This window comes from Protopterus annectens, chromosome 10.part0, assembly GCF_019279795.1.
Source record: "Protopterus annectens isolate FY-2018-M chromosome 10.part0, PAN1.0, whole genome shotgun sequence".
Lineage (NCBI taxonomy): Eukaryota > Metazoa > Chordata > Ceratodontiformes > Protopteridae > Protopterus > Protopterus annectens.
In genome coordinates, this window is record NC_056744.1 from 1,081,848,434 (window position 1) to 1,081,876,416 (window position 27,983).

The 27,983-nt window shown below is 40.5% G+C and overlaps 1 protein-coding gene across 1 annotated transcript in view; it reads right to left on the reverse strand.

Annotated features, from left to right (window-relative positions):
- Positions 1-984: 984 nt before the first annotated feature.
- Positions 985-27,983, reverse strand: part of STIL (STIL centriolar assembly protein) — a 1,728,658-nt gene continuing 1,701,659 nt past the window's right edge. Inside the window, exon 17 of the mRNA XM_044085829.1 lies at positions 985-8,153. Within this exon, the coding sequence (XP_043941764.1) occupies positions 7,328-8,153 (826 nt within the window). The 3' untranslated portion in view covers positions 985-7,327. The remainder of the gene's footprint in view (positions 8,154-27,983) is intronic.

Here is a 27,983-nt window from a genome sequence, read left to right on the forward strand (position 1 = left end):
TGCCATCTGTTGGCCTGGTGAGGCTAGGCCTCTCTCCATAATCTGGAAGAGAGGCCCGCCCAAAGAGGGTTGGGAGCACAGAACTGAGAAGGACTACCTCGGAACCGGGGTCACACCCGTTCCAATGAGCCACACCTCAGAATAGGAGCCAAGAGAGGACTTGTAACTGCCAGGGCACCAGGACCATAGATGGCACCGTGGAAAAACTCGGAGCCGATCCAGGGATCCGGCAGCCAAATCACAGCCCAGTGAGTGCGACTACTACAGAGTCAGTTCCTGTACCAAGGTGAAACCCAGCATCAGTACTGAAGGAGTTGGCACCGGGAACGTCAAAGTAGTGGGCTCCAAGACCTGCAAAGAGGTTGAAGGAGGAAGATAAGTCGGAGTTCTTGGAGAGTAAACCTCGGCTCTTGGAGGGGAAGTGCGAGGGGGGAGCAGGAAGACCTCTGGCTGCCAACAGCTGATCCACCAATCTATCTACGTCCATTTCTGAAAGACTCCTGGAGGTGTGGAAGGACATCCTCGAAGGCAATTCCGGCCTATCTACAAAGGGGCTTAATTGCTGACCCAAAAAGTGGTCTATAGATGGGGAGTATCTAGTTCTGGGGGTATTTAGTACTTTGACCTTTGGCACCATGGTTTGCTGAACTGGTACTTGCTTGGCAGGGGAAGACTGAACCGAACATTTGAGGAAATAATCTAGGTTCCAAAATCTCTAACAGCTGTAGTACAGCACTGTACTTAACAGAAACTGCTACTGGTTCGATATTTGCTTAATGCTACAAGTTAAAACTTTTCCTGTTAAGTTAATTTAACTTACTGATGTTTATTATTGCTACAAAGTTATGTGAGACTGTTCTAGGAATAGCAGAATCAAGATAAGTGTAGTTCACAGGTATAGTGAGAGAGAAAAAAAAGTATGGAAAGAGGGAAACTATAAATAAAACTTTGAAATCTAGTATTAAAAACAAAACACAATGCAGATTTAATAAATTATTTGCATATTTTATTACACAATTTACAAACGCACATATATAGGACAACAAAGTTTCATTACCAAACCTGAAAAAATGAAATTAAGTTAAATAATTTAACAAAGCTCAACACTGATTGCTAATAGATTCTTGGACACCACAAAGACACAGAAACCATCTTCAAACTAAAAATATATTTAAAAAAAAATTGTAAAACTCAATAATTTTGCTTGATGAGGTAAGCTGGTTAAAACTTGGTTCATTATTCTGACAGCTTACCATACTGGCATCTCCATTCTGTTTGCTTGTATTCTAGTAAAAAAATTTCTGTTTAGCACTTAAAATCAGTTACAGTGGAAATAGTATTAAACTGGCTGGAGAAGGGCTACCCTACTAAAATGGACAACTGCAGTAAACTTGATTCGTGGAGGAGTTATGACATTTACAGCAGTATACCTCAACCATCTGTATCTGTGCCACACCATCCACTTCTAACGAGCAGCTCTGCCAAAAGACTGAGAGCCATAGTTCACAGGCATTTATCCACATGACATGCCAACAAATCAAAGTTGCATACGACAACGACGGATCTGCATGGTCACAGTTCATCCCTCCTTTACTACTACAACTGCAGATTTAGCCTACAGTTGCTTTGGCACAGATATTAAACTTACCTAGGCTTCAGCTTCTCCTACGAACACATGCTTGTCTGTGTACCACCATGGTCACCAGATCGGAGAAGTCGTCCAAGTGTAAATGCATGTGATCGAGCACACACACACACACACACACACACACACACACACACACACAGTGATCAATCTCTGCCCCACTATGCCAGGCCAGAGAATGGTGGGTGGGCAGTGAGGATGATGATGCATGACCACGCATATCCATCATTATCGTAAGTACACATCTTTCATATCTGGCATGGTCAGGTTTTATTCACCTCCTCTACTGCTAGGATAAATCCCCAGTAACAAAATTTGGGTGGTCTCAGGACAAAGTACCTTGAACAACAGTGCGTTTAAAGGAAGACGAAGAACTGGATAATTCATTCAGCTTACAATTCTTTGCAAGTTGCAAACAGAAACACAAGTGGTTGGTGTGCAAACTTTGTCTACAGATACATTCCTAAAGAATTTGTGACAAATTGCAACTGGTCTGGTTGATTTGCCTCGTTTCTCATAAATAAACAGAGTTTGACAACCATTTGGGTAACATTGCCTTAGAAGCTTTTTGCCCTAATTAGCTGTAAAGATAAAAAATAGCTGGGAGTCCTTCAGGTTCCAAGTCTGAGGAGAAAAGCTGAAGCTATCTATGAACATTAAACAAAAGATCACTTTCTGAATGGCTTGTGAAATAAACTGATAATTTGATAATACTGGATTCAGCAGCCACTTTAGGGTTGAATGAAGGATTAGTGCACAACACCACCCTGTCTTTATGGAAGCTTAAATACATAGGAACAACTTATAAGGCCTGTGGTTCAAAAATACACCTGGCTGAGGTATCGGCCACAAGAAAAATGGTTTCCCAGGAGAGAAACTTCAGCTCTGCCCTGAAAGCCTGTACAAAAGGGGAGAGATTTAATTGTTGTAGAATAAAATTCAACTCCCATGGTGGAAGAGGATGTCTGACAGGGGATTTTAACAAAAATGTTCCGGTCAGAAGTGCTTTTCAAATTTTAAAACACTCTGTAGAGCTGTGACTACCCCTGAAAATTACAACTAGCAACCCTATGATCTTCAGTCATAGAAGAACTCAGTCCTAAGTCAAAGATGTGAGCAAGGCAATTCAAGTATTGGACTTCTAGGCAAAATTCAGAACATGGACTACCCTTATCAGTGCAAGTAGAGTCCATTAGTGTAAGAGTCCACAGTAGTCATCCGAAATGAACATACCAAGCAGTCAATTTGAGGACATTAACATCTTGAAAAGTTTTCCTAGACAAATAAGTAGGTATGTTAAGTAAAACCCTGAAGGATCTCAACTTGAGAGGCTTCTTCTTGAAATGAAGCCAAACAGTAGAAACCACATTCAGCATGGTCAAAATGGTGTCAGGAGAATGAGTCTGATCGGACTTTCTACATCTGCACTTTATGAAGGAATTTGAAAATCACAGGAAACGGGGGAGATGACAAAGGAGATCTGTATGCCGCTTACAGACCAGTGAGTGTCTCCGGGCTGATGACCTGAAGCAGCAATCAAGGAAGTCATTGCATTTGACGTTAAACAATCTGGCAAAAAGGTCACAAGACGACACTGTCCCATCTTGGAAGAGTGCTTTCCCAATATCAGGTAAGGGACGACTTGTGTGGCATCAACAATCATTTCCTGTGCCAGTCCACTTGACCCAGGCCACTTCCATAATCATATTGTTTTTCAACAAAGGCGATAGGAAGTGGTTGCCTGTTTTCTTGAATTAACACACCACTGCCATGTTGTCACTGTGGATGGCAATCACGCCATGAGGAATGAAATCTTGGAAAGCCTGCAATGTAAGATGCATCATCATCTCTAGGGCAGTTATGTGCAAGCTGGCCTCCATCTGTAACCAAACACCTTGGACAGTCCATCCTTGGCAAAGCCCCAGAACTTCAAGGCTGAAGTGTCAGTGGTAACTATTTCCATGGAGACTGAGAAGGGCAAAGAGACTGCCTTGGTATCAACAAGCTACCAAGAAGATGTCAACAACCCCACTGTGGAGGGTCTTGATCTGAATGGACGTGAAGTCCACACATTAGTTCCATAGTGTTCCAAAGTTTCACTGAAGTACCTGCATGGAATACCCTGCATAAGTAAAGAGAAATATCACAGCTACCCTGAGGCACTGATCTGACAGCAGGAGACAAAGATTTTGTGGACCATCTGCAAGACAGGAGGGATTTGTTCCACATGTAGGTTGACCATACAATACATGTCCATCACGCAGCCTCTGAGCATCAAGCATCATGTGGGGTGTAGCTGGGACTTCAGATTCACACATACCCCCGTAAGGTCTGAACAGTCTGACGAAGGAAATCCCATGCTGTGAACAACTTCTCTATTATGTGGAGCAAAGCATGGCAGCATACTACAGCTCTGGCACATACTGTCCTAAATGCAACCATCGGCTGAATTATGAGCTTATTGTACAGTGAGTTTCATAACTGTAGATAAAGTAGGGCTCTGTGCAGAGATCCAGTTCCTTGGCTCAGTAATCCTGCATCCAACATTTTGGAGAACTCATCTGCCTGGTAGTTGTGCCCATAAAGATAAAACTGAGGAAGCATAAAACATTTACCAAACTGATTCAGCTCTCCAGGCTCCATACTTAGGGAGGTGGTGCAGACTGCAGGGCTCTGAGGTAGGAGCCATCTGGGCTCATGAATCAACATCTGTTGTACTTGGGGCTGGGCAAAATCCCCGATCAGGTCTCCTAGATATTACAGCAGCCACATCTGGTTCCTTCCAGACTTGTGTAGTGACCTGGACAACCATACCTGTGGGGGAAAAACTTCTGCAGCAGCAACTTCTAGGGTTGACAGCCTATACAAAGGCCAACCCCCCCTCTTTTCTTTCTTTTGCATCATTTCCAAGATTTCTCCAAATCTGGGTTCATCTGAGGGCCATGAGGGAGCAGAATCTGCCTTGTCTGCAGAATCAGGCTCTGGTGCAAATATCAAGATATTTCCTCTTAAATTGCCTCTTGCCTGACCTCCTTGTTGGAAAGGATTCTGAGGAGGAAGTCCCTGAGGCAAACACAAGCTGAGATTTTCCATAATCACATAGTGCCTTATTCCAGAGATGTGAAACTCTCCTCGGGGTAGTTCCTGCCAGGACTGGGGCCTAATACAATCCATTTACCTAAATGCCTCAAATGTCTCCCATATGGCAATTACTGCCAGTTCGTCTACGTGGAAATGCGGTACACCATGGAAACTGAGGAACTTAAATACTGTGTGCTTAAGACACTTCATTCCCATAAAAGTAGAGAGGGAAACCATCAGCATTTCCATTAGTCACTAATTAAAACTGCATGCATTCACCCTTGTATAGGAGGATTCTTAAAGATGCCTGTAAGACTACCATACTGAAAATGATCATCAACATAAACCACATTAATGAAAGGGAAGCCTATTCCAATTCAAAGACATTCTCACAGCCCCATTAACAGTAATCAGGAAAGGTTCTTCTGAGAAATTAATGATATATGGGATGGCTTGAAAAAATGTAAATACCACTTTTTAATAACATGTCTTAACTGGATAGGGGTTAATGAAATATGCATTATTGTAGGGTGTCATACAGCACATTACAGAAAAACAATTGGAATATGCATATCTGTTACACAGTTGCTTAGACTACAGTAGAACTGATGGCTAAAGATCAGAAATGCTAGAAAACCGAATTTCTTTACAGTTCACATTACACACTGCATAAAATAGATGGCAACTGCAAGTATTTCAGAAATATTCTGAAATAAGCTTTAAAGCAGTATTAGAAATCCAGCTTTGCAGTCAACTGACTTGTCCTGACTACATTTTAACAAACGACAACAAAAAAGAGACCAACAGAATTCAGCATCTCTTGCGAAATCTGTGAATGTGCAGACATGCTCAGTCTTTGAAGGGAGACAAAAATCAAAGCAGAAAAAAGTTAAGTTCACCACACACTTGGGCAAAAAATGCACTAACTTCAGTGTTTTCCAATAACAGTACAAGACTAAGGTGGAAAAGGTTCAGATCTTCATAAACTTTACAAAATTAGTGAACTATTGACAATTAGACTTTGGTCCATGTTCCATTTAACAATCCTGATTATTTTATAGAAAATGCAGGAACGGTACTTCTAAAAAGCTGTTTTTTAATACTGTAACAGAAAGCAAACATACAAAACAGACTGCAATGGAAAACATACTGCAAGATAAGACAAATGTCACCACCACTGTAAGACATGGTAAAGTTCATTTCCTTCATATGCAAATTACAGAAAGATTATGGAAATTCAGATGAGAAGGTGAGCTTGATGACTGCTGCTGTAACCTGAATGAGTTATCCAAGAAGTTAGATTATATATGACCATGATGCTACTTATGTGGTGCAAACTTAGTCCATCCACACAATACTGTCAAAAGATGAGCCTTAGTAGTTATGGCACTGGTACCTGTCCTTTCCTATGCAAACATTTCTGCCACTTCTAACAAGCAGAGCTACATGTAACTGCATATGAGGTGGAGTGGGGGAGTACATAAATTACTGTTTGATTTTAAACAAACATATCAGAGTGGATTTGAATGTCTAGCAGGCATCAGTCTACGTTTGAAAAATCTAACAGTGAATGCTGATGCTTGTATTGCACATTTCAAGCTACAAAACGGACAAAAATTGTTTGGGGTGCTTGCTGCAGTCCTTCCAATTACATGTACAACAAACAAAAGACGTATATGTGATTAAATGCTTATTGGAAAATAAAGTGCAACAAAGGCAGAACAGTTGCTGCAATACCCTTAACATTCACAGTATTTGACAGAACAAATGGCAAACAAAGTGACATGAAAGAGGTTCAGGCACAAAACACAACCACTATATTATATAACTCATGACGATCTAATATTAGGACCTGGGTATAAGTGGCGCACACAGGGCTCTTTCAACACGATGTAGTAAAATCAGTGCACAACATAAAATTTATAACTGTCAGTGAAAAAGTAACTTGTGAATATGAAGCAAATCAGATTAGTACACGAAGTTTGCTTCACTAAACAATGAAAAGAATGTTGTAACATTTTCACGTGTAAATATACAATAGTTTAGCTGTTCCCTTGTTTATAAAGAGCAAGTTTAAGCTATACTTCAGTGCATCGTCACTTAAAAATAGAAAGAAAAAAGAAACTGAATCATTAAGGACATCACCTTGACGGTATTAAATTAATTTCATCACACGATTAAGTTCTGTATCCCTTTCCCAAAGCAATAAGCTTCACCTATAAAAAACAGTTTTTGAAATGCAGTTCTAATTTCTGCAGTGTTTTACACTGACACACAAGTTAAAACAAAATTTTAATAAAGCTGATGATGAGAAGCAGTACTCCATGTTAAACATACGAAACACCATTTTTGGGTATTGGGGAAAAAAAAACCTGAATGCATGCCTACAGTACATTTCATTTTGCTTTCAGATTCATTACCTTTGTCTAGCTTACAATAATACTCCATATAAAATTCCAAAATGGATTATTGGTTACAAGTAAAAATAATCCCAAGCTGATTCTAGCAGATGCGTCAAGTCTGCAAGACAATGACAAAATAACACAGGTTGTCATTCAAAACCCCTTCTTTACAGTCAGATACAGTGTCTCCAATTATTTGTTAAAAAAGCTTTGGGAGCTGTCTCAGGCGATTCACATCTAAAACATTACCTACTGAATCAGCTCTCTCCATGTCCTTTTGTTTTCCAGAAGTTGCTTTCTGTCTTTCAGGGAATACCCAAACATTATTTGGGCCATTCTCCTGATCAGGATGTTTTGTAACCTGCACGGGTCCTGACAAAAGTTTTGTTTTGCGCTTCACACCCTTTAGTGTTTTTGTAGACTCTTCTACCATAGGCTGCAAGTGTGTTTGAAACCTTGGTGGTGTATTTCCATTTGTAATGTTTCTCAGAACATTTCCTTCAGAGTTTGGAGAAGTGGCAGGGTGCAGTGGTTGGTCGTTATGCTGGTGATTACTTTGGGATCTTTTTTTACTGTCTCTTTGAATGTGCTGCTTTGTAAAACTAAAGTCAAGTGCAGATGTATTATTTTTGACTACATTATCATTTCCACTGCTGGCTGAAGCAATGCTGCTTTCCTCATCTTCACTGCCATCACTGCACTCAATAAGACCGTATTTTTTCATGTATTTCCGTGTTGCAATGGACATATTGTTTGGTGAAATTAGACTAAAACCCACTATACTCTTATCAGAGTTATTCTGCAAAAGGCTCTGGATTACTGAAGGATTAAAAGGTCCAGTTTTGCCACTGCGACTATGAGAAAGTTGAGAAAGCTGTGACTCAGTGAGATACTTAAGTGCAATAGCATTGGCTTCCATGCTCAGATCCACTCCACTGGATCCAAATCCACTGATATCAGCATTGGTGAAGGATACATAATTAAGTCTTGGAATGAGTGCTTCTGGGTTTATGCAAGCCAGTGTGCTGAAAAGCAAACAAACAAAATTAGCTCTCCAGCTTATCAGACATTGCAGTGCTTATCACTGTTATATGCTACTAATATACATGATCGGTAGAACAGCTGCGAAGACTACCACTGTAGAACTCCACCAAATTTTACTATTCAGATGGAACAGGCTAAAATTAAATGTTAATACATGCAAAGTGCACCCACATCAAAGAATATAAAGTGCTCTGTGGTCCCAAATCAGCCACTTTTTATATGTTTCAAAACATATTCTTGTGTTTCAGTGTCTAAAGAGGTGTGCAAACTACAAGTGGCGTTTGAAAGGTTTATCTGGAAAGAAATGGGAAGGACAAGAAAACAGAGGCTCAGTCTGGCAAAAGTGTGGGAGGTGGGTGCAGGACGGAATGCCAGATTTTAAATGGTACATGGGAAAGATGAATACAGATGCATTCTTGAGAGTGAAGTGATGGGCATGGAATTCTGAATGATGCAAGATGAAAACGCAGACAGAATGGGAAGCTAGGAAAGTACATTTGTGTTCCACTTACCGTAATTGTAGGTGGTCAAGCAGATCAGTGTTGCAGTATTGATTCTTAAGGTCTTCTTGTCATACGGAGGCCAGAAACTGGCCCAATTTCCAGTGTCTTTGCATCTTCTCTATCTAATGGCCATCAGACAGTAGACATCTGGATGTCAGGGTATAGGAGGAGAGTCTATGGTCAGCATCTTCAGGTCTTTCTAAGCAGTCAACGAGCAGTCTGCTGCCCGAATACAGCACAATATCCCCAGCTGTCTCATTATGAGTAAAAAGGAGGAAGCCATAGGAGGCTGGGGGGAGTAATGGCGATAAGAGGATTATCTGCAGAGAACTCTACCCCCTCTGACCCAGCAGGGGGGTGGGGATATGTGGTCAGAAAATAGACAGGTTGGAGGTTGGGAGCATGTACTGCAACATGCCTAAAGTGGTATCAGATTCCATTTGAAACTGCCTACACTCTTATTAAGATTGATATTAACTAATCTTTTACCGTACTCTAATTTTAACTGTCATGTTTTCCTCAGTTGTTATACAATTACTATTTTATGTATGTACATTTACTATTCTATGTACATTTATTACTTTTAGATTAACTGTCATATCATTACTCTTCTATGTACATGTATTATGCAACTCTTGTATAACTGCCTTCTACTCGTTCTGTAAAACAAAGCATTTCTCCCCAGGCCTCCAGTGAAAATGGAACCTGTGTCAGTTGAAGTTTCACAATAAACAAAAGCAACAAACATTTTTCTAAACAAACCTCTACAATTATGGTAAATGGAACAAAAATGTACTATGCTCTTCATAGTCAACGATGTAGTACTGAAAGCTAAAAATCAGGTGATGGTTCATCTGTATGACCTTAGGAAATAAGATTTTCCAGGATGGCAGAAGTAAAACCCGCTCTAACCTTGGAGGCATGCCTAGGTTATAGTCTTTTATGAAGGTGCACAGAGTTCCATGTGGCCGTCTCTAGGATGGCCTGGGTGGGAATTTCTTTGACAAAAGCAGTGGTAGTTGCCTCATGGAGTGAGCTTTAATATGCTCAGGTAAATCCTTTCCCTGGGTCTAAATAGCAGAACTTAATGTTAACTATCCAATTAGACACAGTTTGTTTGGAGATGGGCTTTCCCTCTTTACCCTCTGCAAAAGCCATCAGGAATTGCACTTTTCTACTAGGGCTTTTTGTCCCCTCTCGATAGTACCTGATCTACCTGTGCACATCCAGGGTATGAAGGACTTGTTCTGCCCTGTTCTGTGGAACTAGGTAGAAGACTAGCAGGTGGATAGCCTGGTTCAAAGTTCTGATCCCAATTTAGACAAAGTTTGAGTTTGTTGTGAAGATGATCCTATCCCTGTGGAAGACAGTGACAGGTTCTTTGCACATGAGGGCCTGCAACTTAGACTCTCCTAGTTAAAGCCACAACTATGAAGAAGGTGGTCTTCCAGGTGAGCATCTTTAGAGAAGCAGTGGCTGCAGGTTCAAAGGGAGGCAACCTAATTTATATCCCAAGGCAGAATGGGATGCCTTACGAATGGTTTCAAGTGAATCACTGCTATTAGAAAGTTTCATGTGGGGTTGTGAGAATGGTGGAGTATTATTTAGGCAAGCTGAAATTGCAGATGCATGCACTTTAATGCTGGAATAACAAAGGCCTAACGCAAACAGGCCTGATAGGTACTGTAAGGCTGAGTTGATCTATGCTTGAGTAGGAGCAGTGTCATTGGTGTGGCACCAGGTGGAAAATCTTTTTCATTTTGCCTGGTATGACTTCTTGGTATTGGGGTTTCTTGAATCCCTTAGAATGGAGAGCACTTCCCTGGGGTAAGCAGCAGTCAAGGTGTCAAAATCCAATCTTCCAGGCAGTTAAGTTGAAGGTGGTTAGTAGGGATGGAGAACAGCACCCCTTGACCTAGCTTAGATCATCTATCTCCAGCAAAAGTGTGGACTCTCCTCTGACTGAGTGTCAGGAGAAGGGAGAACCAGGGTTCTCCTGGCCAAAAGGGTGTCACTAGGATTATGATCTATCTGCCCTGACCTTTGTTAGTACCCTGGAAATCAGAGGCAAGGGAGGGAATGCATACAATAACCGATCTGCCCATATGAGAGAGAATGCATCCCTCTTACAAGCTTCTGTCCATTGTGTTTTGGAGCAGAATTTTTGTTGTTGCTTGTTGTGGAGAGAGGCGAACAAGTCTACTGAGGAGATTTCCCCACTGAATGGTTAGATCCAAGAAGTCCTCTCTTCAACTTCCGTTTGATGTGGTTTAGAAGGTCTCTGCTTAGAGAATCTGCTAGGCTATTACTCTGGCCTGGAATATAAGAGGCTATGAGGGTTAGCCCTATCACTTAAGCCAGCATCCTAATTTTCCTGGCAGGCTGCACAGGGAGTATGACAAAGTTCTCTCGTTTGTTCATTTACTACATAACTGTGATGTTGTCTGTTCAGACTTGCAGTGTTCCTGGGCTTAAGCTTTGTTGGACTGCTTTTTATGGCTAAGTAAACTATTAGTAACTTCTATTGGTTTATATGCAGCTTCCTTTGCTGTGGGGAGCAAATGCCCGGTACCTTCAGGGGACCTAAGTGGGATCACTAAGCTTTGTCTGACCTGCCAGTAGTGATGGTCTTGTTTGCTTCTGGCAGACTGAAGTTTACTTCTGGGTTCTTTAGTATAGTGTTCTTCAATCATAGAGTTCTCTTTTCAGGCATGGAAGGCAGACCAGCAGGGTTTCCAGGGTGCTGTTCCAGGCATTTTTTGGGAACCACTGAAGTTTCATGGAAGGCAGACCAGCAGGGTTTCCAGGGTGCTGTTCCAGGCATTTTTTGGGAACCACTGAAGTTTTCTGATGTGTAGCTTTGCAAATGGAATTGAGGATACATGATGCCATGTATCACAGTATCTTCAGGAAATCAAAGATCACGAACAGTAAGTTCTGCAATGCAAGCATTTTGAATTTTGGGATGTTGAATAACTAGCTTGGAGAGGTCCAAGATGGGTCTCCAACTGCCATCTTTACTTGGGATTAAAAAATCCTAGAGCAGAAGCCTTTACCTTCTGTTCTTGAGGGAGTCTGAATAAATCCTTGTTGAAGAAGCTCCTTGTTGACAGGTGGTAAGAGACTTTCCTGCTATTTTGGTGGTTTTGGAATGCCCAAAAAAAGGTGGAATTTCTCTGAACTGAATACAGTACCCCTTTGCTATGATGTTGAGGACTCACTGGTGCCTGGTGGTGGCTTTCCACTGGTTTAGGAAGGAGAGCCTCCCTGCTACGTGTCTGGGAGGGATGAGAAAGGATAAGTGAGGGGGGATTTGAACACAGTCAGTTGCTTTCAGTACCGGGTGGGTTGTTTGGAGCCCCCTGCCCTTTGAGATTGTTCTGGCTGCCATCTCCTAGACTGTCTTGATTTTTTATTATCACAGGGAGGCCTGCTGTACCTTGGAATCAGTGAGGAAAAATTCTTTAACAGTTTTAATTTCCCTTTTATGTCGTGTTTCTCAACAACCTTGCAAAGCTGGTGGACCAAAAAGGAATTCCTTATCCAAAGGGGCATCTAGTTGTTTAGTATTTATCTGCTCTGACAGGGGCCATGTCCCAAGACATGCATGTCAGCAGATGACAGAACCTGCGACAGATGCTTTTCAAGATGCATCTAAGGCATCACAACCAACTTTTAAAGAGTGTCTAGTGACTTTTAAAGCTTCTCTGGCTATTTTGTGAATTTCCTTGAATAAGGTTCTATCCGCAACAGTCTCTGCCTTAACTAGCATTTTGTATTTAAGAGATTCAAGATACTTAAGCATACGGACTTGACGATTTAAAGCTGTCATAGCAGGGTAGCAGAGGCATAAGCTTTCTTTACAAATCTGTCTAGTAATCTTCTTTCTGTGCCATTAGGCATGGGATGCCTTGCTGGCCCTTTGGGTAGGACTTTAGTAGATTCAGTGGAGACAAGAAAAAGATCAGACTTCCGATTTTTATAGTGGTGCTTATGAGTTACAAGTACTCTGTAAAACTTCTCTGGTTTCCTCTGAGTGCGGGGGGGGGGGGGGGGGTGTTAGGGAATCCAGGTGTAGCGAAATAGCTTTGAAGACATCATCTAATACAACATGCACTGGAGCAACAGCCAGTGGTCTGGGTGAACAGAGACTTAGGAGTTCCCTATAATGGGTCTGGGCCTGGGAGAAATGCTTATTTTACCAAATGAAAGCCTCCTTCATTCTACGCAAGTATCCCGAAGGAAATGTCCTGTGTGTGTGTGTGTGTGTGTGTGGGGGGGGGGGGGGCAATGAAGTTTAAGTTTGAGGTGGCAAGTGTCTGGAGTAAGACAATTTCTCCTCATTCTCAGAGCTACAGTAATTGTCCTCTTCCAAAAAAGCTACTTCCCTACTCCTTTTAGATGGAGAGGTCTTGGAGGAGGATGAAAAAAATGGCTCTCTAGATTTCATGAAAGCCATAAACTCCTGTGCAATTTTAAGGTCGTCTTGGATTTCAGTCTGCATAGAAGTGGTCGGTGGTTGTGAAGAAGCAAAAGAAGTTATTTGCTTTGATTTGGTTCTCTGTTTCACAGGGATTATAGAAGGATGTGGTTGTCCAACCATAACTTCGACTGTGCCTTCGGTAGTAGGGGGAAAACAGGACGTTGTCCCTTGGTAGACACTGTGCTGACATCAGAAGTAGAGGCTTGTGGAGCAGGAAAGTCTCTTGCCACCTGTCAGACCCAACAGTCGTGTGAACTGTGCTGGCATTCCAAGGTAGGCTGAAAGATACTGTGGCCTCCTAAGGGGCCTCATCAGAGGGTTCAGGCCTAGAAGTCGCTGGACTAGGGGGCTGCAAAGGTGCCTTACCTAGACTGGATGACTTGGGAATGGTAGCTTATTCAGAAATATCAGGATCCTTAGCCTTTTTTTCGGAATGCTGCCAGTGGATGCTAGAGTCTGCAGAGGCCCTGCAGTAGCCTTGGATTGCGACTGACGCCACAGAGGAAGCTGAAGATGACTCCATATGGGCAGCAAGTAACTCCACCCTAAGCTTTACTGTTTTCACATGGAATTTTGCACAGTCAGGACATGTAGAGATGCTGTGCAGATGGGAGCGGCCTTAGGTCAACTGGTTCCCTAGGCAAAAGGGCTCCACAGCACCCCCCACCACAACACCCGGTGGCCTCATCCTGGTTTACCTACACCAAATAAATACTGGGAAAGTGCCCTTGCTATAGCAGTGCACTAGGCGGCTGCCTAGTTGGGCTACGCCTACGGCCAGCTATATGTGTGCAGAGGCCCCAAGCATAACAGACAAAATGAATGAAAATTTTTATGTGAGATTTGCTTTAAACACTTCCAAGCAATTGTTTACTTTTTTGCAGAAGCGAGCTGGCTCAGCCAGTGCCCTGTGCAGGTACCAAGAATCTGCACCCCACTCCTCAAGCTCCAAATGAAGAGTAAAAAAAAAAAAAAAAAAAAACATGGGCATATCTGTATTAAGCACCCCCCCCCCCCAAAAAAAAAAAAAGGTATCGTCCTTTAATTGCTACAGTGGCAATATGCACTACACCCATCCCCTCTGCCCAGCCACTCTGGTCCCGTTTCTGTGCCCTGCCTCCAATCCTCCACTCTTTTATTGAATTAATAAACAATTTATTTTTTTATATAAAGTATAGGAAACTGCTTGCTACAAATGTAGCGAACAGCTGCTATAGTTTATACCCTGCCTTTACAGAGTACTATGGTTTTCAGGTTTTAATTAAAAAAAAATTCTAACTTTTAAACTGTAGCAAACCATTTGCTACAATGTTGCAAGCAGCTGTACAGTTTAGACCACACACAGAAAACTACAGTGCTTATGTTTGACCAGAAAGGCAATACTGGCTTTTAAAACACGGTATTGCAATAGATATCGGCATCAGCTGACCACGCCTCCTCAACACTTTATGCCTAGCGCAATTGCCTCTCTCACCCATCCCTAGCTGCACTACTCCTTTTTTGAATGTTAAATTAGCACAGAAATTTCCTCCACAGGGTGCTTATATGACTGGGAGCAGAAGAGGATCTCTGGAAACATGACCTGACTGAAAGACGGAGCATGCTGAACACATGTGAAGTGCACTGGACTGCATGGCAAGAAAAAACTGAAGATGGCACCGATGGAAACTCCTCATACTCCTTGATGTCCAGACATCGGCAGTCTGACGTCAGTTGGCTAGGGATGAAGCAAAGACTCTGGAAAGCGGGACAGCTGCAGGCTTCTGCATAGCAGGAAGACCCCAAGAATCAGTACTGCAACATTGACTATCATCATCAATGGTTACTGGTTATCCTTAATAGATGCCAAAGAAAATTCTGTGGGTAAGCCTGATCTTGAGAGAGATAAAAAGTGGAGAAAGGAAGAAAAAAAAAAGAACTTTGGTGCACAAGACTGAGTTAAAGGGAAGGCAGATTGATATAATGTCATTCACTTTGTGAATCTAACAGAAAAGAAAGAATAAGACCTTCCAGCAATTTCAAACCAAATTTGGGTTAGAACTGAAAGCATTACTGGATTATGAAGGCCATACGGTTTAGGATCTACATGGGAAAATGTAAGAGTGGTAAGGGATCAACAGAAGTGATGGAAGAGTTAGCCTGAACCACTGGACTAGAAAGGAAAAAGGGGGATTTTAGAGTGTATTTACTGGTTACAAAGTGATTAAGTAGGAAGACTCTAATAAAGCTGCAGGAAGAGTAGGACAAGTGGGAACAAGTTCATTGGAAGTGGATTCTATGAGGAGGTGTAGGAATTTTGTCAACAAATAACTGGTTTATATAAGTTGCAACTTAGGCACTAGAACATTAGTTATATGACTCCCACTAAGACTGGTAAAGTTAAGCTTATGAAGAAGATGCAAGATGCTGGAGGTGTGATGGGGAACAGACATCCACAAGTGGTGGGAGAGTAGTGGGGTGCAGCAGATGAAATCTGAGGGCACAGGAAGTAGTACATACAAGACCAGTACCATATATATATCCATTCTGTCTGCTAGAAGTGTGCATGTGTATTGCAGGAGGTGTAATAAACAAGAGTGACAAACATAGGAATAATGAGAAGTGGTGGCTGAAGTCAGGGAAGGTTAAGTGGAAGACAAAGTAGGTGGAAGTTGCCTGTCACAGTAGGGGAAGCAAGAAAGAAATGTGGTCAAGAGGGTGGGTAGAATGTTTAGCAAGTTGACAGCTACGGGTAGAATGGTGAGGAGTCAAAAACTGAAGACAAGTGCTGATGCTTGGGGTTTCAGACATAGTGGACAGGTTGCAGGCTAGGAGAGATGAGGCACCTCAGAATAATGGAAACATGACTAAGTGAATGGGGACATAAGAAATGATGGATTTCTATTTGAGAGGGGAGATATGACTCCTTTACAAAAGGAACAAAGGAAGGGACAGGAGGTTGGGACAGCTAGAAGGGGATAAGAGAGTTAGGGATAGGTTAAAGGAAGAACTAACTCGGAGCGGGAAGGTGAGAAAACGCAGGGAAATATTTAGAACAGAGAGGCCACAGTGTGGCTAATGGACTATTTGTTTGGCACTGTAAGAAGAAAATGCACAGAAGGAGCTACAACTATAGACAAAGGAGCTGAATGGAAGGTTCTATACTATGATGGGAAGAGAGGGAGATTTGGGACAAAAGTAATAAAACTTTAGCATTAAGTCTTAGTAGCTGGAATGTTGACAATCCAACTGTGTTGGACCTGAAAAAATATAATGCTGTTCTTGAGGGAGTCTGAATAAATCTGAGATGTTTTCCCTTTATTTGTACTTGATATAACTAAGCATGCAATTTTATAAAACATCAATAAATAATAAGAAAGAAAAACATTTTGTATTTACTTCTTGTTGCAACAGTAAAGTACAGAAATAAAACAAAACCGTGGTTATAGTGGGGATCAGTTTGCAGCGTCTGTTGATCAAAGTTTCAAATATAGTACAGATCAGCCCACTGATTACTGCTATTCTATAACAATGTCCATCTATATGACATTTTTATGTTTCAGGAAGAAAATGAAAGTACTTGGATGCTGGGACATACATTGCAGTTTAGGTCTGCATATGCACATCAGTCAGTGTGGGATGCAATGCCAAATTTTTCTACAACAGAAAAAAAACTAATTTTGCATTGTTTAGTATTTTTGAAATACTAAAGAGAGCATAAAGCCCTATGGTAAACACCCCATAATCTATACCACCATCTTTTACTGAGACACTTTGAAGACAGAAAATATTGCCCATATTTTTAAAAGCTGTAGGAGAAACATCAGAAAATAAAACAGCATTAAGTCTACTATTCAAGACTGCTTTAAGTGCATTTTATGAAAAAGAACAATGATTTATATTGCACAAAAACTGTACTTAAAAGATGTTTCATGTACAAACTATCCTGAAACTTACCCACTGCTTAAAACAATGTTTTCATCCAATCAGTCACTCCAAAAGGGGACTTATCGTAGTGAGTTTGGTGGTTATATAAACTGATTCATCCTCTCTTCCATTCCAGCTCTACATTTCTTTGTTTCTAGAGCATCCACGTTTGCAGACATGCACTGCCCCTATTGGTGCTTCCTATCATCATTCACTGCAGTACAAGTCAGCACCTGCTGGTTTATCCTCAACTACTGAGCAAGCATATTCCTTGCATATCAAGAAAACTGAGTAGCACCCTGCCCTCACCAAGAATGATACCTCAGTATAAAGAAAAAATGATCAATTTCAACAATTGGCTAGGCTTCTGGTGTCATTCAAAGGGGATCCGGTGTCTGTCAGCCTGGGATGACATGCTCGACAAGCCACATTGCTTCGCAGGAGACGGCTTGCACCTGTTGCCCCTGGGCTTTCGAATACTGGCCAGGGCTCTTGCTGCCCCCATGGTGCCTTTTTAGGCAAGGCTCAAAAGTCAAACCCACCTCTGTAAACAGCACAATTAACAAAAAAGTGAGGGTTATGCTACTCAATGCCAGGAGTTTAAATCTCAAAATGCACGCGCACAAAGTGCTCCTCAGTATGGAGAACATCGACATCTGTGCAGTGACTGAAACCTGGTTCAGGGCTCCAGAGAGCACCCCAGCACTACCTGGCTACAACTTGTACCACACCTTTCGGCCACAGAACACGGACCGAAACACAAAAGGAGAGGACGTATCCATATTTATCAAGGATACTTAAACCTCCATGTTAGAGGCGCAGCATGATACCTCTGAGATCATCCATGTGCAACTAACATCGGTCATATCTGCAATGCAAATCGTGGCCTGCTACAGATCACCCTCCATGATCCAGGACCACCACTCCACCTTTCTGGAGATACTGGAAAACATGAAGGTCCTACCAAACACCCTGATATTGGGCGATTTCAATTACCCTACCATTAACTGGGAAAACTACTCGAGTACAAACTCCCAGGCCCAGCGCTTCCTGGAATTCATCAACTCAAACGCCCTGGATCAGCTGGTAAACTCCCCTACCAGAGGTGAAAACATATTGGACCTGGTCATCACAAACATGGGCGACAGGTGTTCCAGAGGTCAACCCGTTACTAGTTAGATCAGACCATAAACTAATCACTCTGGATGTTCACACCCCCCCCCCAACTAAGGAAACCACAGTAAAAAACGTTTCTAAAGCAAGCTTCACCTTACTTAAGACAGAGGCGGTAAGTTTCACAGCCCGCATGCTAAAGGATAATGCTGCCCAGGATTCAGAAACCTTCACAAATGCACTCTATGTGCACCTACAAAGATGCATGGATCGTGCCATCCCTAGCAAAACCAAGACTCACTCCTCTAAGAGAAGGAAACCAGTCTGGTGGATCCCTGCCATAAACAGGCTATACAACAGAAGGAGGAAACTAGTTCAGAAAAAAAAGCAAATCCCAAGAAGGAAAGACATCCCTGATCAGTATCAGTAAGAAACTAAGGTCCTTCATAAAATCATCCAAGGCTAACTTCGAAAGAAAAATAGCCAAGGATTCAAAAGATAACCACAAAGCCTTCTTTAGCCATGTTAAGAATCTAAGTGGCAATTCACAGATATGCACTGAACTAGCGCAAAATAGCACAAAATATACTGAACCTACTGATATTGCCAACATCCTGGCAGATGCAGTGCAAACGTCACCCCTCTCTCACCCCCAAAAGGGCCCACAACAATACCGGAAAAGTGTACGGTCCAGGAAATCACAGACGCACAGGTGAAAATAGCCCCGTCAAAAGCCAAAAACACAGCGTCAATGGGGCCAGATGGTGTCCCAGGCTGCATCTTGCATGGACTACAGAACAAACTAACCCCCTACCTAAACACCCTGTTCAACCTCAGCCTCTCCACAGGCTATGTCCCCATAGAATGGCGCACAGCAACAGTTATTCCACTCCACAAAGAAGGGGCCACAACTGACCCTGGTAACTATTGCCCCAAAAGCCTGACTAGCCTGGTCTGCAAGGCTATGGAGTACATCATCATGGAACTCATTAACAAAGACATTGGGAACCTCCAAACACTTGACCCGACCCAGTTCGGCTTTAAGGGCAGATAATGCCTACTAAACCTGGCCATAGTCACCAAGGCCATAGATGAGGGAAAGTTTGTTCAAATAGCCTACCTTGACCTCGCCAAGGCTTTCGACACCATTACCCACTCTGGTATTACAGAAAAACCCACCAGCCTGGACATAAACCCCTACATCACGAGATGGGTTGCCAACTGGCTTACAGACAGAACTCGCATGGTAAGAATAGCGGGCTCCAGGTCTGACTCTAAACCAGTCACAAGTGGTGTCCTGCAAGGCTCGGTCCTGGGACCCCCTACTGTTCGGCATATACTTCTCAGAAGTACAGGCAAACACAGGAGGATTATGGCTAACCAAGTTCGCTGATGACTGCAAACTGGGAGCCATAATTGACTCTCCAGCTAACACGAACATCCTCCAAATGGGCCTTACTAACGGACACCTGGTGTCAAAGTCATGGCCTCAAGCTAAATGCCAAAAAATGCATAGTCATCCCGTTTGGGAAAAACAAAACACCCACGAATTACCACATAGGTGGCAGCCCCCTTAATACAGAAGAGGTAATAAGAGATCTCGGGACCCAGGTAGACAGTAATCTCTCCTTTGACAATCACATTGCCAAAGTACTTAGGAAATCCTTCTATGTGGCCCATCTAATTACTAAAGGGTTCGCATCTAGAAATAAAGAGGTTATAGTGCCCCTCTACTCATCACTCATCAGACCCATCATAGAGTACAATGCCCCATTTGGGATGTAACTCACACGACACTTCCAACAGCTGGAGAGACCACAAAAGTACCTCACCAAGAGGATTACTGACCTCAAACATATGTCCTATGCAGACCGACTGAAAAAACTCCGTCTGTACTCAGTGGCAAATCGCTTACTCAGAGGTGATCTCTGCCTGACTTACAAAGCCATGTCCAACTCAGAATTGATGGACATGCTCCACCTAAAGAAATCCAAGTCACTGAGCCACGTGCTCTAGTGAGCTAAACCTCGCCACAACAATAAATAGAATATGCTGGAGGAATAGAGATTCCTGTCACAGAGACTCCCCATGCTTTGGAACAAAATTCCAAACTACATTAGGCAGAGACCCTCATTAACACTCTTCAAGAGAAACCTTGACGAGTAGATGGGTAACAGAAAATACACCCCTGGGATCACTTCATTTGCTCTGCTTGACAGAGGATCAGTTAATTAATCAATGGGGCAGCGAAAGTCGACACACTCTGGCTAGGCTTATAAATGCCCTACGGCAGATAGCCTAGTACCTACCTATGAACCTATAATGAAGACAGAGTAAGCTGGGTCTTTATGAAAAGGGCAAGAGAAGCATTTGCATTTCCTGAAAAAAATCACAAGGTTGATTAGGAGCATATATGAGGGATCAGAGACAAAAATCGAAGTGGGTGTGGTCCTGTCTAATAATTTCTGCTTGAGCAGAGGAACCAGGCAGGGGTGTCCTCTTTTCCATTTGTTATTTGCATTATATTTAGAACCACTGGCAAAGAGAATACAGGTCAGAAATTCAAGGACACAATTGGTATGGTAGTCAAGAAAAGCTGGCACTATTTGCAGATAATTTTATACCCGACAAAACCAGAAAGACATTACAGTGCTGTGGAACACTGAGACAGTTTCAAATCTCTTTGTAATACAAAATAAATGAAGCTAAAACAAAGGCGATAATGGTACATTATGTAACTGCATATTAACTGGTTCAGCAATATCCATATTTATGAGGACATGATAAAAATATTTAAGAGTAAGGTTTAAAAATGATTCTGGTGTGCCAGCTAAAGATATGTGGGAAGAGACTAAACAAAAGATAATACAGAAACTGAGGAAACAAAAGCTTTGTTATATAGACATGGACAGTTAAGATACAAGCAATTACAATGTTTTTGTTCCCATCAATCTTGTACACAGGTCAGGCATATTTTTATCAACCAGAGGACAAGCTGTGGATAGCAATTAATAAAGAGCTGAAGGACTATCTGGGAGGGAAGACAGCAACAGTCAAGTGGGATAAGCTGATTCTTCCAGCAGAACAGGGCAGATTGGGATTACTCGATTTGAAGGGGTATTTCAGAGCTACACAGTTAAGGCTCCTATACATAGCACAAGCAGAAACCTATAATTTAAAGTGGAAAAAGATGTTACTGAAACAGGTGGAAGCTCAAGAAACAATGAGACTGGGATTCTGGATGCAGGCCTTTAAGGAGAACAATAATCATACAGAATATTATATCTATAAATTAGCAGAAAGTATCTTAAGAACTAAGCCAACAAGGGAATGGAGAAAGGTGATTCTGCTGACAGGGATGACTGCAATTGGAGAAAAATGGCTAAGGAACCAATGTATTGGTAGCAAATAGCTAGAGAGGGAAAGATGATAGATTGGGAAGATGTCAAGTATTTATTTGGACTGCAAGTTAGATACTGCCTTCCCTATTAACGACTGATAGAGTATAGGCAAACAAAGAAATAAAAGGCCAGCACTGGTAGTGTTTTTAGTAGAATCTTGAACAAAAGCTGCAATTAAAAAAGGAACACTTAGTAAAGAATATAAATTATTGCATAATAACTATAAGAAATCAATCAAAGGAGGTATATCAATTCACAAAGAAACAATGGGAAGACATATGTATGTCTCCCAAACATGCAACAAAATAGAGAAGATTTAGGATTTTTGCTTGGAAATGTTTACATAGATATTTGTATACCCCAAGTAGATTCCAGAGAATTTTTCCTCAGGTAGATAAATTTTGGAGGTGTGATGGGGAAGAAAGAGTTAACAGAGAACATATTTTCTGGGAGTGCAGTCAGTTGGTGGACTTTAAGGATCCCCTGGGGGATGCACTGTCAGAGATGCTGGGGGGACAGATTGGTGTGATGAGGGAGATGATTTTTCTGAGCTATGATACAAAATTGGAATTGCCTAGAAGGTGGCTGCCAAAAAAGCAATTACTAGAAAATGGAAATCAAAATCTAAACCAACTATACTAGAAGGAGTGAATACAGAAACAGAGATAAAAACTTCTGGAACTGAGATCTTTTGAAAAGGATAGGAGCAAACTACATAGGAAGAAATGGGAATTTTTGGGAACAATACACATGGGGAGGAATGAGGTTTAAAAGAAGCCAGGACTTAAATGAGCTATGTAATCTTTGACTGAAAATGATTGGGACGATTATAAGTGATGTATAATGTTTGCAGCTGGGTGTGTGTCACTATGGTTTGTGATGTAAAATGTTTGCAACTGAGATTGTGTTGGTGTGGTTTGTTTTCATTTACATAAATGAATGATTGCCTATGTCATAAGTGATAATTTAATAAAGATGTTTATTTAAAAAAAGGGCAGGAACTGAATAATTTATGTAATGTTGCTTAGGTTATAGCAATATGCGTGACGTATAATTGTAAACATGAAGTTATTACAGTTTGATTACTTTTATATAAATGTAAAGTTGCCTATGTTACAAGTGATAATTCCATAACGTTATTAAAAAAATAAACAACAAAATGAAGATTTGACACCAAAAGTATGATGTGAATGTGAACTTGCCTTACTTACAGGAAATTCCAACAGCAGCCAGTGAATAAATGGGATGAACAAGCACACAGACACAGAACCAACAAGCAGGATTTGGGTCTTCTTACAGATCAGGAGAAAGTAGGAAATTATTTCTTATATCCAATAACATGAATCCTCCCTTGGTGGGGATATAACTGGATTCAAATAGTAAAATACCAGAATGCAGAGGACTACCTAAAGGAAAAGCAAAAAAAAGCCTATGTTCTGGGACTTCCATGCTAACTGTACATTGAACAGCAAGATAATTAGAGCTCTCTGTGTGAAAACTGAAAGTGTTAAAAAAAAATCCAGAAAATTTGCAAAAAATGCAGTTACTGGCCAGTTATTAAACTGCCTAGATGCCAGCAAAGAATACATTTTTGAAAGTATGAGAAAATCCACCAGAAAAGGAAAATAAACTCTAGAATGGAAAAACCTTGCAGCAATTCAGTAAACTGGTGGAAGGACTAAAGCATAATCCCCACGCTGCTGTTAATACATGAAAGGATACTGAAAGGACTGAAAAATAAGTAAAAAGGTTATTTTTTATTACTACTGGTATAAATCTTCATAATGTAAATTACAAAATGTGGATACTGCAAACAATGTACATTTTTGATTCTACATCTGTTAGAGTAGTCAATTCTCCAAGAACAATTCCATCTTGTGGTATTTTGACTGCAACACTAAAGGTTAAATATACATTGCTATGTGCAGCAGATGTGATGCATACTATATAGGAAAAACTTTCAACTTGGAGTTCATATTTATGAACATAATTACAACATTTCCACGAGGGATATCAGCAGTGCATCATGTAAGCACACTGAGATTTGCATTAAGTTTAAGTTGTTTTACTTTTTTATTTTAGAAAAGATTGTCAACGCTAGGGATGGTTGTTGGAATAACACTTTAGCACACAGTGACATAAAAATGGCAACTTATGGCATAATGCATTCAGACCACCAGGATTAAATGAACATTTTTCTTTATACCTCATTTTGAAGTACAGACTTGCGTGCATTAAATAATTCTGCGTTGCATTATTATTTTTATATCAAACATTATTTATTATTTAATGTTTGCATTGATTTATTGTGCTCTAATTAGTATTGTGATGTGACTATTTAAACGTAATTTGTATCTCTTCAAATCAGGCAATCCTAAACCACCCCGTACTATGGAAGAATCAATTTATCCTGCTAAACTCTTGCTCTCCTCCCTCCAAAATAAATTCCTTCAGCTTGTTATTAATCATTCACATCATCCTTTTCTGGTTGCTAAAAATATGTTTGACCTGCACTTATAAAAGACTAAGGGGACTAAAAACATGCTCAGTGCTTGTATCTTACTATTCAAACAGCAGCTTCCAGTTTCCCTCTTTCTGCATCATCTACAAAGCCCTTTTGTAATCCATATACTGGAATATTTCATTTTACATCCCAATATGTATGGGTACACTGTTTACCACTGCCATTTAACCTTCATTTATTTTATATTTCAAAAAAGCCTTGAAACGGTTTCAAAATGTTAAACACCAAAATGTCATTTTTTTGGATCAAGTATAAAATAAACCATCTGTAAATAACTTATTTTCTTTGCCAATACCTGTAAATATAAATCAAATAAAGGAGACAGAGGACATTCCTGCCTAGTTTGGTTGCTCAAACTCAGCTTGTCAAAGAGAATCCCTCCCAGCTTAATTTTTGATGCCGACCATTCATAAATCCTCCATGCTAATCTAGCAGGTAAAGCGAATGCTATCATTGGCCTCTTCAATATCCCAGCTGATCCTACTGAATGCTTTCTTTGCATCAAAACTCTCCAACAATAACAGTGATTTCTTAAACTCGTCTCCCTCTCAGTCATTACTGTTCTATTAATGTTGTCAAATTTTGCATCCCCTCCACAAAACCACACGGATTCCTATCAATTAATTTTGGCAACACCTTTGCCATTCTCTAGTACAGACATTTTCTAATCATGGTTTGAAACTGAAATTGGTTTATGAAGGTAGGTCTAAAGGGTATTTACCAATGTTGAATATACAGCCAATCACAGCTTTCTTCCAAGATGATGGTAACCCCCTCTTTTCAAAATGCACAAAACCTTCTAGATCTTTACCACTTTCTTCATATTAGCTTTCAAACATTTACAGGAATACCATACCTCCCTGGAGACTGCCTTGTTGATTTTACTAAACATCACTGCTTTTATCTCATCTCATCTTAGCTATGAATTGTTGAGCCTCATCCTCTTTTAACCTCGGCATAATTAAGTCTTCCAGAAAAATGTACATTTGTGCTTTTCCTGGTTCCTTATTCCTCTGCTTTAAACACGTTTTCACAAAAAATTCTGAAATACCTCTAATTCCTAAATAGAATCCCCGGTTCTTTTTCTTGTCATAGGCCAAGTTTGAGAAACTTTTCTTTCTGTCACCAAAGTAACTGTGACAAAAGTTTTCATGCAAATTTTCAATAAATGCTTGCTTAGCAGCAACCTTTCTAAACTCATGCATTTTATCCAAATACTCACCTTTAACGCTGCAATGGATCATCCTCTTATACTGTGAGATTCATTTTCTTCTGCAGCACTTTAAACTTTATCAGTCCCTCTAAACAATCCTATTGTTTCCCATAGTTCTAATTTCTATCAGGTTTTTAAACTCTCACTCATTTGCTATCCCTGAAGTAATTTCTATCACCCCTAGCTCTCCAATCACACCCACTACCAAAACACCTATGTTTCATTGTTACATCATTACCCTGCATATTTCTCTTAGCTTTTATTTGTGGATGATCCATTATAATTATTATTACTAGAGTCTCAAAGGTTTCAATTAAATACACATGCTCCTTTGAAATGTAACTGCTATCCATTCTAACCCAGTTATTTTATCTTGGAGACTACATTTAAACGATACGTTCCTGTGACTAATTTCACATTTTTCCCCATTAAAAATTTTCTTGTATACTTCTTCAAACATCAGCCTATTTTGTTACATTTTCCCTTTTAGATCTTCCTGATATAGCCTCACCAATGCAAACCAGGTTCCAGTGCTCATGCGAAAATACTTCCTGCTGAAATCATCTTATTTCTCCAAACATTCTTTAAGCTACACAGTAATACCTTTAGGTATAAATACATGTCAGAGTAATCCTCGTCCCTGCCAATAACCTCCTACTAGCAGAAATCTGCCACTGTTCTTTAACTCTTACCAGCACTGGAACACTTCCTGCATTCAGTATTACTACCCTTCCCTTTGTGCTTGATATTCTGCTCACAGTATCAAGTAATCCTTAGTTAAGTTTGCATACTCATTTCTATCCAAATGCATGCAACAGTACTATTCCCACATTACTTTTCTTAATATAATTCAATACTGTTTTTGTTTATACCTGCAAAGCAATTTACATTTTTATTAATATTGAAAAAAAAAAACAGCTATTCTGACAAAGCTTTTAATCCCCCATATTATACACGGGTCTTTTGCGTATATTTTTCAAACCTGCAGATTACATGTACACTGCATGGAAGGCTGATCTTGCATGGAATTGTTGCGTCTCATCTCTATTTTTAAAATGTCACATCTTCCCAGACTTTTTGCTTCAGTAAAAACATTCAAACAAAAAATATATTTTCAAAGCCCCCAAACACTTAACTCACAGTAAACACACAAAACTATATATGCTTTCCAAAAAGGAAGCTTAACCCCTCCCAACACCAGTTGTCCCAAATCAATGGCTTTACAAGCAAGCCACCACCTATTCTAAAGTTAAGGTTAACGATACTAAAGTACATTTTAGAGCTTGTGTTCTCATTTACACAGATTGCTGTCTGTCCATATCTTATCTACATTTCCCTCCTAGATGTCAGCAACAAGTTGCATGCTTTTAAGACTCAAGAAAAAGTGCATTATCTGTCTTTAATAACAGTACACAATCTAAAGTACTAAGGTTGATGTGCAGACACCTACTTGCACACCTACCTTCCACAATTTCAAACTTCACTTCTCAGAGCACTGCTTGCCAGGCAGTTTCCCTTTAAACGTTAACTATACTGTAGTTTGCATATTTCACTCAGAAAACAACTGTTCAGAACCTTTCATCATTAATTGCCTGCACCTACAGACTCCTTGTCATCAACCAAAATCATTTGTTAATGGGAAAAACAGCTAGTCACTATGTAAATGCAACAAAGTACTCTTGAAGGTTTTACTCAAGGCACACAGGTCAGACCTCTCAGGATTACTTACTTTTACCCATTTCTTCCTCCTCTACAGCCAAAAACATGCAATAACCACGTTTTGTCTTACTTTAAGTTTTCTCTTGTTTTTCATGCCCATTTGCTTAAAAATACACTTGGATACCAGCCTAGAGTTCCACCTCTGCAAGAGCAGAAGAAAATATCTTTCAGTCCTAATAGAATCAAGACACTTCTACATCTTTCCAGAGAAAAACATTATATTACCCTTTTTTTGCCCAATCGTTTACCACTTGCAGCTAACTACTGACAAATCCCAGTGCTTCTTAATTGCCTCGTTTATTTGCCCTCTCCCAGACTAACTCCAATAAGAGTAGGGGCCAACAAAGAAGTGTCAGTGTTGCCAAGTGTGTTTTTTGTCTACAATTATTCTCTACCCTGCATGCATTCGATAACACCCTTTGGTAGGGCATGCAGGGGGCAGATGACAATCTAATCCTCACGTCAGCGACAACCTGACATTGGCAAGCCTCCCTGCTACCCTCAAAGTATTCTGTAGCTCATGAAAGAAAATGGAACCGACAATGGGTACTGGAGGACTGAAACCACCACAAAAACGAATTTGACCTAGGTTTCGTCTTTATTTAGACTTCTTCAGAACAAAATGTTAAAAAGTGGTTACCCACCAGCATTTATACAAGATAAAATGACATCATTGATCAATTAGTCAATTAAAAACTTAAAAGGCAAAAAACATTTCACCATGCTTAAAGCAACCTGAGCACACACCCACACACAAACAAATCACTTACAATATGGTGAACATACTGCATTAGTGATAGTAAAAAATTCATAAACACGGTGTCACAAAATAAAATAACAAAATGTTATAATGAAAATGAACACCTAGCATCACACCATGTAATATGTAATGCTAAAAAAATACAATTATACATGACAAGTGAAATTATCAACTAGTCACCCAAGAATG